The sequence below is a fragment of the Leopardus geoffroyi genome, chromosome D2 (assembly GCF_018350155.1).
Source record: "Leopardus geoffroyi isolate Oge1 chromosome D2, O.geoffroyi_Oge1_pat1.0, whole genome shotgun sequence".
In the NCBI taxonomy this organism is placed as follows: domain Eukaryota; kingdom Metazoa; phylum Chordata; class Mammalia; order Carnivora; family Felidae; genus Leopardus; species Leopardus geoffroyi.
The window spans coordinates 32,091,190-32,104,449 of NC_059334.1; the positions used below are offsets into that span (position 1 = coordinate 32,091,190).

At 44.5% G+C, this 13,260-nt stretch overlaps 1 protein-coding gene across 5 annotated transcripts in view; it reads left to right on the top strand.

Moving 5' to 3' along the window:
• The window catches only part of SGPL1 (sphingosine-1-phosphate lyase 1), a 75,679-nt gene that overhangs the window by 39,128 nt on the left and 23,291 nt on the right, over nt 1–13,260 (top strand). For 4 of the 5 annotated variants that reach the window (XM_045439514.1, XM_045439517.1, XM_045439516.1 and 1 more), the window contains exons 3-5: nt 2,047–2,212; nt 8,970–9,037; nt 12,572–12,719. In XM_045439514.1, the coding sequence (XP_045295470.1) occupies nt 2,047–2,212; nt 8,970–9,037; nt 12,572–12,719 (382 nt within the window). Of the gene's footprint in view, nt 1–2,046; nt 2,213–8,969; nt 9,038–12,571; nt 12,795–13,260 lie in introns of all 5 variants that reach the window. The other variant, XM_045439515.1, reaches the window with a different exon arrangement.

The window sequence follows — 13,260 nt, forward strand, 5'->3', positions numbered from 1 at the left end:
CAGTGACAAATCACTTTACAAAAATTGCCTGTCAGTTTATATTCCCACTGTACATGGTTTTTTGTTTGTTTGTTTGTTTGTCTTTTGTTTTTAAGACCATTTCTAATCTTTCTAATCTGGACCCAGTGTACTTCTCCCAGTCTCTGTTCTCCAACTGACATGTTCACTCATGCACTTGGTCCCGGTCAGTCACTATCCAAGTGCTGTGTGGTGTGGCCTGTGTGCTGGGCACTCTGCTCTGTGTTGCGGACCTAGACGTGCTGAAGACAGATGGGTCCCTGTCCTCATCTCTGCTCTTAGACCATGCCGAATGTTTTTTGCCATCTCTAGACTTTTTTTTTAATGCTTTTGCAGCTGTCGCTCTCTCTTCCTGGTATGACTTCTTTTTTTTTTTTCCTTTTAACTTTTTTGCCAAGAGAATTTTCTTTGATAGATCTTTTAAACCCTTTGAACCACATGTTCCCCACCTCCTCTTAGGTGAGTTCGAAAGGCCTTCCTTAGTGGGCTCTCTTAGCACTTTACTTACATCCTTTCTGTAGTATTGATCCTAATGAGTTTGAATGATTTGTTCATGTATGCGTCAGCCTGTGTATGTTTGCGTGTGTGTACATATATATGCACACACACACACGCACACACACACACACACGCACACACACACACACACACACACACACACACACCTCTTTCCCATTAGATTGTAAGCTTAGTGAGGGCAAGACCTTGCGATGGTTACCATAATGCTTCCCCAGCTTAATGCCTTAAATACTGATGATCCTTTGCAAATGTTGAGTAAGTGAATGAATAACAAACTATCAGATGAACTTGTTTTGTACAGGGCACTGTGGGGGCTTATAAATATGATTAAGATCTGATCAGCCTTCAAGGACCCAACCACGTAGTCAGGGAGATAAAAAACAGATGAGTAGACTGACTGCAGGGCACATTGTGATAAGCTCTGTGTGGAGTCGCAAGTGACTACCTGAGGAGAATTTAATGGGAGAGATGAATTTTCATGAGTGGGTCATGAAATTTTCAGGAGTCCAGATGAGAGGACTTTATTCTTGCTTGTGCCAGATATTGTGAGGGATACACATAATGATAAGAATTTAAGAGTTTCGTAGTCAAGGGGCACCTGGGTGGCTCTGTCAGTTAAATGTCTGACTCTTGATTTCAGCTCAGGTCATGATCTCATGGTTTGTCGGATCGAGTCCCACGTTGGGCTCCATGCTGATAGCACAGAGCCTGCTTGAGATTCTCCCTCCCCACCCCCTCTATCTCTTTCTCGAAGTAACTAAACCTTTAAAAAATTTTTTTAAAAAGTTACGAAAAGAGACTTTTGTAGTCAAGTTGGGCTTGAGAGCAGAGATTGGCAGACTGTGGCCTGTGGGCCAAATCGGGCCTGCCACCTGTTTTGGTACAGTCCGTGAGCTAAGAATGACATTTTACATTTTTAAAATTGTTTTTACAAAAAGAATATTTTGTGATCTGTGAAAGGATATGCAATTCCAGTTTTAGCATCTGTAACGAACTCTTGCTGGAACAGCCGTGGTCACTCATTTCCCGCCCTCCGTGGTGGTGTCTGTGCTACCAACGGCAGAATAGAGTAGTTGTAACAGAGACTGGCTGACCTGTGACGCCCGAACTGTTTCCTCTCTGGCCTTTTACAGAACGGTCTGCCCACCCCCTGCGTTAGCAGATGGGAGAGATTCCAATAAAGTAGAGAGGAAGAGAGAGCCCTTCGTATCCAGCGGATTCGTTTGAGTCAAGAGAGTGGGGCAATGAGCACTGCAGTCATAGTGAAGCTTTAGAGCTGAAATGATGCAGCTGAACCATTTATTTTATAGACAAGGCAGAAGATCAAAACCCTTGTCAAAGTCCACCTGACTCGGAAGCAGAGCTTTGAGGACTGTAGAGCATGATAAGAGTATTGCCGGGGTGGGGCCAGGTCACGAATGGCTTTGCCCTTGAAAAAGGAGGGCCGCAGAACAGAAGTCCCTTCTCTCTCTGAATGTAATGTTCCTTTTTTTTCCCTTGTATTTCTAGAAGGCTTTTGAGCCCTACCTTGAGATCTTGGAAGTATATTCCACAAAGGCCAAGAATTATGTAAATGGACATTGTACTAAGTATGAGCCCTGGCAGCTGATTGCCTGCAGTGTCGTGAGCACCCTGCTGATAGTCTGGGTATATGGCTTCGTCTTCCAGCCAGAGAGTAAGTATACCGCCCCCTCCCGTCTGGAAAGGTAGCGTGGAGTTTCACCAGCTTTAGAACTCATGGCTGATGGATTGGACTAATTTCTTGCCTTTGGTTTGGTTCTGATTTTTAAAATCTGTTTAGATAGGAAGTGGGGCATTGTCTTCTGACTGTAAAATTATAATAAGGTTGTCTACATAAAGTTATAATAGCTACTCGAATGTAACTATTACTACTTTTGTTGATTTTTCTGGATCTGCAGCTTACATAAAAAGTCCTGAGAAATTAGTTGCTGTAAGGATCCACAGGTATCTCAAAGTATGGCTTAAGCCTTTCTCATGTTTAGTTTCTTGCCTGGAACATAATTGTATTGCCCAGAGTTCCCCAAGCAGGAATTTATTACTTTCATTTTAGGCCATCCTTTCACTACAGATTGTGTGAAATTGGGACAGCACTGTTGCAGTGACCATTTGAATGTCTGCTGTGTGCCAGGCACCGTGCTAGAGTCCGGGGATAGCGACACAGGTTATACAGGGTCCCTGTCCTCTTGGAGTTGAACTTCTGATGTCAGGGGACAGACAGCACACTTTGAGCTTCCTGAGTAGTGACTCAGGGAGCCTAAGGGACATAGTGAAGAGGAGGTCCCTTCTCCGGGAGTGCAGGAAAGGTGAGAAGTGATGTGTTTGCAGATCCGCCGTCCTTCCCAGGGTCGCACCCACCCTTCCTCCCCTGCCAAACCTGGTTGCACTTTCCCTCCTTGTGGATTGTTTCCTCCTGCAGGTTGTGCTTGGTGAGTGAAGTAGGAGTGGTGGGTGTTTCTGTAACACTCCTCTGCACCCCGTCCCCACCCGTAGCAGCGGATGCCTGAATTAATGGGATTAAAAAACCCAATAACATTGAAGAGGACTGCTTGTCATTTCTCACTTGTTTAAAATTTCCAGGACCCTTTGCTTCCCTGATAACATCTGTTTCAAGGGGCTCCTCCACTGTACTTTTTCTGCTTTCCTCTTCTTTCCCCAGGAGAGTTAACGTAGAAGCCACATTCTGTTTTACCCGCTTACCCTGCAGAGAGCGACTGAGCTGTTCTAGTAACAGTGAAGGGTTATGGCGTAGTAAACATTGCACTTAAAGTGGAAACGAGAGTTGATGCCCTGTCTCAATTGTAGTTCACTCCAGCTTTAAAAACCCTGCCCTCAGTTTCGGCTCCTGGTCCTTGTAAGATCTTCCCTTAAACTCTGATGTATGGGACTGGCTAACCCTTCTGCCACATCTGCTCCATGGTTTGGAAGGGGACACACAGAGACACAAGCCCCTGTGTCTTTCTGCTCAGGCTTAGCCTGTCCAGGGAAGCATTCTGTTCAGTGGTGCCCACCATCTTGTCCTTCCAGGTGAAGCAGTCTGTTGCAGAGGACTCTAAGGAGTAGCAATAAATATACTTCCCTTTCTTTCTTTTTTATTGTGATTAAAATGTATGTAACATAAAATTTACTATTCTGTGCATTTTCTTTTTTTAAATTTTTTTTTTTCAATGTTTATTTATTTTTTTGGGGACAGAGAGAGACAGAGCACGAACGGGGGAGGGGCAGAGAGAAAGGGAGACACAGAATCGGAAACAGGCTCCAGGCTCTGAGCCATCAGCCCAGAGCCCGACGCGGGGCTCGAACTCACGGACCGTGAGATCGTGACCTGGCCGAAGTCGGACGCTTAACCGACTGCGCCACCCAGGCGCCCCTATTCTGTGCATTTTCAAGTACATTCAGTTTGTGGCACAACCGCTCCTACCATCCATCTCCAAAACTTTCTCAGTACCCTGAACTGAAACCCTGGCCCCATTAAATGATAAGCCCCCATTAGCATATTTCCCCCCACCTCGTACCAGCCGCCACTCTAAGTACTTCTCCTTTTTTTTTTTTTTTTTTTTTTTTTTTGTTAAATTTCTTTTTTTTCAACGTTTATTTATTTTTGGGACAGAGAGAGACAGAGCATGAACGGGGGAGGGGCAGAGAGAGAGGGAGACACAGAATCTGAAACAGGCTCCAGGCTCTGAGCCATCAGCCCAGAGCCTGACGCGGGGCTCGAACTCACAGACCGCGAGATCGTGACCTGGCTGAAGTCGGACGCTTAACCGACTGCGCCACCCAGGCGCCCCAGTACTTCTCCTTTTAAGGTGGTGCATTTGTATAAAGCAACATAAGGTTAGAAGTCTTGAGATTTATATTTCTTTGAGATTTATATTTCTTTGCTCTGATGAGTATGAGCTTCGGGCATTGACTTCTGGCTTTACTTCTTCTGGCCACGGTGCCTGCTTGCATTTTGCTTACCTGGTGGTAGAAGCATGGCCGTCTTAGGTCCTGGTACTTACCTGCCTTTAATGTCGCAAACAGAATATGCTGGCTTCTGTGCACTCTGTGAGAAAACTACCAGTAGCGGCGTGTATGTGGTATGTGCCATGTAAATCTTTGTAAGCCCAACTCCACATTATTTATTTTTTAAAAAATTTAAGTAGGCTCCATGCGCAATGTGGGGCTTGAACTCATGACCCTGAGATCAAGAGTCACATGCTCCACTGACCAAGATACCCAGGTACCCCTTAAGTCATTTTTTTAACTTTATTTATATATTTTTTAATATTTATTTATTTATTTGAATTTTTTTTAATGTTTATTTTTGACAGAGAGAGAGAGTGAGGGAGCGAGCATGAGTGGGGGAGGGGCAGAGAGAGAGGGAGACACAATGGAAGCAGGCTCCAGGCTCTGAGCCGTCAGCACAGAGCCCGACGTGGGGCTCGAACTCACAGACCATGAGATCATGACTTGAGCTGAAGTCAGACACTTACCCGACTGAGCCACTCAGGCACCCCATAAGTCGTTTTTAATAACATGTTTTTCTCATTACGAAAGTAGTACATGTCCACTGCAGAAAACTAGGCAGTACCGATAAGCCATAAGAACAAAATGAAAATCTTGCTACCTAGAGCTAACCACTATTTACATATGTCTTTTTCTACATTTAAATCCAGTTGAACCATACAAAATATCTTTTGTAGGTCAAAAGTTTTGAATGTCAACAATTTCATATAGCTTCACACACAACACACTTTTTATTTTGTAACTTCTAACTTGAATTTTAGACACAGATCAAAATGTCTTCTCTCTAGAGGTTGGAGATAGTCTTGATAAAATTGCCGTTTTTTCAGTACCTTGCTCACGTAGGGGAATTGTGCTTACCACTGAACAGTCGAGTTATTTTTAGCATATTGCCCCAGAGGAGTCTAAAGTCTGGACTAGTGATAAATTCTGCTGATCTTCAAACTCTGAATACACTTCTGAGAGGAGAGGATAATTCTGCAACACAGGATGGACGCTGCTACAGATAAGAACAGGAGGCTGTAGGAAGATGGGGGTGGGAGTGTGGGCAGGGGTCAGCAGCCCTCTACGGTGTTATCTCTTCCCTAATTCTGCTCTGTGATTATCAGCTCATATCGCTATAACTTGATGTTGATTTAACTGTGGGGTTGTCCATAGTTCATGAATAGGAATCAGAGTTATGTGGTGGGAGGAGGTCATAACACTCCCAGTTTCTAGCCTTGGCACCTCAACTAACACCCATAAGCTCTCTCAGCCTGTTTCCTCGCAGTAAAATGGGCAGAAGTACTACCCGCCTTACTTAAGTCATAGGGTAATATGAGTATCGAGAGGCATAATTTGAAAGGAATCTGTAAGCTGCAAGGAGCCATACATTGTTGTCCTTGCATTGGCACTTACTATTTTATTACCTTAAAACACTATAATTACTTTTCTTTATGGACCTCTGGGGACTTTTACTTTTGAGATTATCTTTTCAGGTCATGACCACATGATCTTTTCATTTCTAATTTGTCCATCTCCGATCTTACATTTCTGTTCTTTCTACCTGTACTGTTAAATCGCATGCAGAGTTGACTCTGTCCTCCCCGACCCAGCCACATTACTGTACTTCTCAAGGGTCTCCTTCTTGCTGAGTTTTAGACCTCTTTCTGCCCCATTAGTTACTTATTTCATCTGTTAAATAAGGATATTGTTCTGAATTTTTACAGCTTTAATACAGTTAGAAATATCAAATAACAAGCAGCTTAAACGTCCAACGCTAAATTACATGCATTTGATGGGCTGTTATGGTAGTATTTAAAACTATGTTTAGGAAGCGTTCTTCACGTAGAAAATTCTGTAATCGAGAAGAGGGCACGGCATTGTACATGCTCTAGGATCACAGCTGTGTACTTCAGTGTGTAGAACTTAAGAGTGGAAGGAAGTACAGTAAAACCTTGGTGTGCGAGCATAATTTGTTCCAGAAGCATGCTTGTAATCCAAAGCACTTGTATATCAAAGTGAATTTCCCCATAAGAAATAACGGAAGCTCAGATGATTCGTTCCACAATCCAAAAATATTCATAGAAAAATGAGTATAGTACTGTAATATAATACAAAATAGAAAAATAAGCAGCCTGCACGTTAGAAAACCTTTGTGACTGGTGTGCGGGAGACGAGAGAGGAGGGTTACTGTGTAGGACAGCTTTCACTATCACTAACAGAATCACTGCTATCTGTTGACTCAATGGAATCTTTCTTTTTGTGCAATTTTAACAAGGAACCTATCCAATGACCTAGAATAAAGCAGAGCATTCCTCAGCTCACTCTTGTAGGGAAAAGCAAAGGGCCGTCCATAGGTGCTTTGAAGTGACAAAAAATACACTAGTGCCAGTTGTGGGCACCTTTGAATGGTCTGAAAAATCACTGATTTCTGCCAAACACTGCGGCCTGAGACCGTGCATCCGAGCATGGGAGATGATTACCCGCAATCCTGCAGAGAGAGAAAGAGAGAGGAAAGAACCATTGGTTCAGTTGTGATCATGTGACGTTGGGCGTCATGTACTGCTCATATTGCAAGACATCGCTTGTTTATCAAGTTAAAATTGATTAGAAATGTTTGCTCGTCTTGTGGAACACTCGCAGAACAAGTTACTTGCAATCCAAGGTTTTACTGTCTTCCAAAGTGTAAACAAAATAGCGACTACAAACAAGTGATTTCAATCCCTTTGTCTTCTTATTCAGTCTCAGACTCAGTTACCTGCTTTGCTCCAGGCATTGACAGAGTATTGGCTCCAGTGCTGGGCCACAGAGGGCAAGGTGGAAAGACAGGCCTGCAACCCGAGCAAAACAACTAGTAAAGATGCAAGGTGTCCTGTAATCAGTGCTAACAGAAGGCACAGATGTAGTCTATGCTTGTCGGAGAGTGTTCCACTGGCCGGGGAAGTTGGAATGCCCACATCTAGAAATGTAGCAGAAGTTCATATTCATTTCCTGCCTGCACAGAAGCTAGGTCTAGGTTCCTTATAGACTCATTTGGGATAACTGAGAATTCCTGCTGTGCATAGAGTCCTGGGTGTCTAGGGCTAGGAAAATTGAGGCTTCGGTGTATTTATTTATTTTTTAATGTTTATTTTTGAAAGAGAGAGAGACAGAGGCAGAGTGTGAGCAGGGGAGGGGCAGAGAGAGAGGGAGACCCAGAATCTGAAGCAGGCTCCAGGCTCTGAGCTGTCAGCACAGAGCCCGATGTGGGGCTCGAAGTCACGAAACGTGAGATCATGACCTGAGCCAAAGTTGGACACTTAATCGACTAAGCCACCCACATGCCCCTTGCTTCAGTTGAAGTCCGTGCTCCATCACTGATGTGATCTGTGGCCTTGAGCAAGTTATTAATGCTTGATCCTTAGTTGCCTTTGGATGGTACGTAATGCTTTCTGTATTGAATCTGAATTCATTAAAAGTTATGATGGTCTGTTTAGATGCCATGCACTTACAATTATTATAACGGACAGGATCAGAATTCCCTATTTGTCCTGTACTCTGCCTGACAGGGAGTCCGATTGGTGTCCGTGATACTGAAGCCCTTTTTCGGTCCAAAATATGTTGAAATGCTGTCAGGGTGTATGTTGAATGAGAGACTGGAGCATAGATCCTGAAGAAAAAGCGTGGCTTGGTCATTTGTTTTGGGGAAGGGAAGAGAGCTTTTGGGCATCTGAAACCTCGGGAAGGTCACCAGCTCTGAAATGATGTTATTCGACCCAGCATTCTGTTTCTGGGAATTTATGCTCTAGGCACGCGCTGACGTGTGCAGTACCTGTTGCAAAGTTCTTGTTTCACTGTTGTTGGTAATAAGAAACACTAGAAATAACCTAACTGTCCACCAGGAAGGAGCAGGTTGAATCAGTTATGATGCATCCATACGGTGGAATATTTTAGAGCTACAAAAATGAGTGAGGAAGCTCTGAGCTTTAAGAGAATATTCCTAAGTAGAAAAACAAGGTCTAATACAGTTACTAGAGCGTGCTACCTTCTGTTTAAAAGGTGAGACAAATAAGATTTTATTTTTATTATTGCTTGTAGAAGCATAAAGAAAAAAAAGAAAAAAAACTCTAGGTAGGTATTGTAGAAATGAATAGTAATAGTGTTTCCCTGAGGGTAGAATGAAAGTCTAGGGAACCGATAAGAGGGAAACTTTTAACTCTGTGTGTGTTTGTTAATTTAAATAACTTTTTGAACCATGTAAAATATATTACTTATTTGAAAATTTAAATGTCAGAGCTTTTTTTTTTTTTTACAAAGGAAAGAAACTACGTTTACAATCGGAAGGCAGGTGAGATTGCAGAAGGCACGCCGAACAGTTCATATATTATGGCTAGCGGGTCGTATCCATGCAAACTTAGGTGGGTAACGGAGCCAATTGTATCTTTTAGGTTTATGGTCAAGGTTTAAAAAGAGATGTTTTAAGCTCATCAGGAAGATGCCTATTATTGGTCGCAAGGTAAGTGGAATCTGTACAGATCTTCTCCCCTACCGCCACCCCCATAATCATTTCCTCTTTCTTCTATTTACCGAACCTAGTGCGAATTCCCAAGGGTGAGGGTGATTTCGTTCCCCACCTCCAAAGAACATCTGACAATGTTTGAAGACCTTTCTGGTTATCACAGCTGGAGGGGAGTGCTATTGGCATGTAGTGGATAGTGGCCGGGGGTGCTGCTAAATATCCTACAGTCCCCCACAGAAAATTATCTGCTCCAAATGTCAGAAGTGCCAAGGTTCAGAAATCCGACTTAACCCTTTCTCGAGCATATTTGACCAAAGGCGAAAGGCCATGTCTGTTAAGGAAGAACTTGAACTTAGAAAACCTGACAGAAGTGGCTTTAGAGCAATATCTGGCCGTGCTGACTTTAGGTATATATCTGGGGTTGGGTGCTTACTTGGTTTAGACCAGGGTTGGCAGACTTTCTCCGTAAAGGACTAGATAGATAGGAGAGGTCTAGACTTCGCAGGCCATCCCGTGTCTTTCCGAACTCTTCAAGTTCGCCCCTGCAGCGGGAAAGCAGGACAGGGTGATGGGTAAAGGGATGAGCTTGGCTGTGTTCCACTGAAACTATCTTGACGAAATAGGCCGGGGTCAGATTTGGGCTGTAATTTGCTGACAGGGTTAGAAACTTAGCACTGTTCTCTTGCTCTTTGTACCTGTCTGCGATATAGTATGTTCCCTTCACTGTGTCCTCTCTCCCCTCACCCACGCTGAGGATAAAGACTGTCACCTCTGTACCCTTCCCTCAGGCTCCTTATCACAGAAGAAGATAACAGTGCAGGCCCTGGGCATGCTCGGAAGAAGGCACATGAGTCCCTAATGTCGTCATCTCTCCCAGGGTCCTGTCTGCCCCTCAGCTTTCCTTCAAGCTTCCTTTCACTTTTGGCTCTCAGTTCTCTTTCCCTTTTCCCCTCTCCTGACCAAACCAGAAAAGATGTCAGTCATCTTTAACGTTTGACCAAAATTCATTCAGACCCCTGTGCTAACTCTCCCATAACTGTGTATTTATTTTCAGGTGCATTTCCTATAGGGGAAGTAGAAGCAGTTATTGGAGGTAGAAAAGGGGAATGGGAGTGGATAGGCTTTGATTTGACTCCAAATCACCGTAAGCCCTAAAAGGAAATCTCCTTGAGTCCTGCTAGAGTTAAGGGATAGGGGGAGGGTGGACTGGATCTCGAAGGATACTAGCATTTTCCCTTCTCACTCCTTGGATTTTTCTGCTCTTTTTCTTCACACATTTCTCCTTCAGTTTCAGATTTTGAGACAAATAAATTCCAGACGCTATTATTAGATTCATAGAATAACAATTGGAAGGCACTTAAAACCCATATAATCACCGTTCGTTTTTTAGAACCAGATTTTGAGGCTCAGAGGCAAAAGTTCTTTGTTTCGAGTGAGCGTGTGTATCCTTGTGTCATTCACTCCCGTAAATTCACTTACTCAACATACAATTAGCGAGCACATGCTCTGTCAGATACTACTCTGGATGCTGGGGATATAGAGGGGAGCAAGACCAAGTCCTTGCTCTGTGGAGCTTATATTTTTGTAGGAAAATCAGAAAATAGGTAAACACATAAGAATTTCATTTTTTTTAAAAGTTTATTTATTTTGAAAGAGACAGTGCAAGTGCGGGAGGCGCAGAGAGAGAGAGAGACAGACAGACAGACAGACAGAGGATTCCAGGCAGGCTCGATGCTGTCAGCACAGAGCCCAACACAGGACTCGAGCTCACGAAACCTCGACATTACGACCTGAGCCGAAACCAAGAGTCAGATGCTTAACCAACTGAGCCAGCTAGGCACCCCAAGAATTTCATTTTGAAATAAATGTTGTGAAGAAATTAAAATGTAATAGAGGTTCTGAGGCAGGAATTGGGGGGGGGTGCTTTCTGATATAACTCATTATCATTTTTTTTGTCTCTTATTACAGCAGCATAGTCTGTGCGTGGAAACTCAGCTTTTTTTTTTTAATGTTTATTTATTTATTTAGAGAAAACAAGTGGGGGAGGGGCAGAGAGAGAGGGAGACAGAATCTCAGGCAGGCTCCACGCTGTCAGCACAAGAGCCCGACTCAGGGCTCGAACTCACGAGCTGTGAGATCATGACCTGAGTTGAAATCAAGAGTCAGACACGGAACCGACTGAGCCGCCCAAGCACCCCCAAGGCCCAGCTTTCATAGTTTGCTCCTGTTGCACGCTCTCTATTTATGTGGCATAATTCTTCGCGTACATCTTCAAAAATATTTTCGCTTCCGTCACACGCCTTGCGTCCATCACGTGCCCGAGAGCGTGGCCTCTGCTGTCTGCCGGCGCTCGCTCGCGAGGCTGTCGCAGGCGTGTTTCAAAGGTGCGGCTTTCCCTGTGGTTTCACTGGGGGCCACGTCTAAGGAGGTGCTCTTGTGTTGGAATCATCCGAGGCTACAGATGGGAAAATCTAAATGTTTGCAGTCAGATCGTGGGCCTGACACTTTCACCAGTGTGTTGCTGAAACCTTCTCGCTGTCACAGACACAAATTGTGACATGTAGCCCTTTTTCCAGATCTAGCGCCCGACAGTCTCTTAGCACAGATAGCAGCCCCTGCTCTGTTTTGTTTTGTTTTTTTAAACCCTGTTTCTCCTCCCCACCCCTCAGCACTCCCCCAGCACTTTTCACTACCTGACCTTCATTTTCGGTCTCTGCTGCTAAAGATAAGACTCATGAGAACAGGGGTTGTTTTCACTTGTACTGCCTCCCTTATTTTGTCCACTGCGTACCCCTGGCCCATAGTAGTAGTTCAACAAAGTAGTTCACAGGCTGTTGCGGTGAGGATGAAGAGAAAATAGCCATAGTTGATGAACTGTAGCAGAAAGGACCCCAGCCCCTCCTAGCACTTGAGGGCCAAACAGGACAGGCAGTGGACAACCTGAGGAGGTAGAGCGCAGTCCCCCTGGCATTCTACCAGGGATGTCTTGTGCACGCACGTGAGAAGTTGTAGAGGGCCCCCAGGTTCTGGGTGTGCCCCACGTGTGTCTGTCTGTTCAAGGAGCTCATCACCCCGTCGAGTACTAGGATCCCTCTTACCGCTTGGCTTATTTTCTGGTGGCTGTTTGTGACTCTACCTCTGTTTCTTTAGCACACACATTGTAGCTGTTGCCAGGACAGGAATAAGGTCCAAGGACTGCTCTCAGAGAGGTGCCGACCCTGGCAAACGCGAAGCGTTCACGTTTACGCGCTCACCACATAAAGCAGTGGTGAGGTGAGCACGGCAGAGGAAAGGTGTGGGGAACTGGATGCATCTTTGACTTTCAGAGAGAAAGATGACGTTTAGTCTTCTGAGAGACATTCCAGAAAACAGCAGGTAGTCAGAGTGGCACCACATCTTGTTAAGAACAAGATGTCGTCGTCCCCGTTTTGCACGCTCGTGTCATGCCCGGCCTTGAGCGGCTGACTTGGTCTCTGCTCACCACACTGTATGCTTCCATCTCCGTGTTAACTTTCTCTCTTACCTTTGGAGATCCAAGATAGCTTGAACAAGACCAAGGATGATATTAGCAAGAATATGTCGTTCCTGAAAGTGGACAAAGAATACGTGAAAGCCCTGCCCGTTCAAGGTCTGAGCTCGTCGGCGGTTCTGGAGAAACTCAAGGAATACAGCTCTATGGGTATGATTCTCGGCAAATGCGAGCTGTTGACTTCCTTAACGTGGCTGGTCTGGTCATCGTTTCATGATTGTACAGGTTAAGAACAGTTCACCCTTGGAACTTAGATGCTCGTGAGAGCCCATCCCGTCTCAGAGGCTGAATTTCTTTCTTTCTTTTTTTTTTTTTTTTAAAGTTTATTTATTTTTTTTTGACGGAGAGAGAGAGAGACAGAGCATGAGTGGGGGAGGGGTAGAGAGAGAGAGAGGGAGACACAGAATCCAAAGCAGGCTCCAGGCTCCAGGCTCTGAGCTGTCAGCGCAGAGCCCGATGCAGGGCTCGAACTCACGGACCGCGAGATCATGACCTGAGCCGGAGTCAGACACTCAACTGACTGAGCCACCCAGGTGCCCCTGAATTTCTTTTTTTAAAAAATTATACGTAAATTCATCCTTCATCCATAAAGCAAAACAGTCTCCTGAGACAGTGGAACTTGGTCCCATTTCCTTTGGTAAGCCTGAATAAAATAGGTACATTTGTCTTTTAAAAAAACAATGGAGGGGCG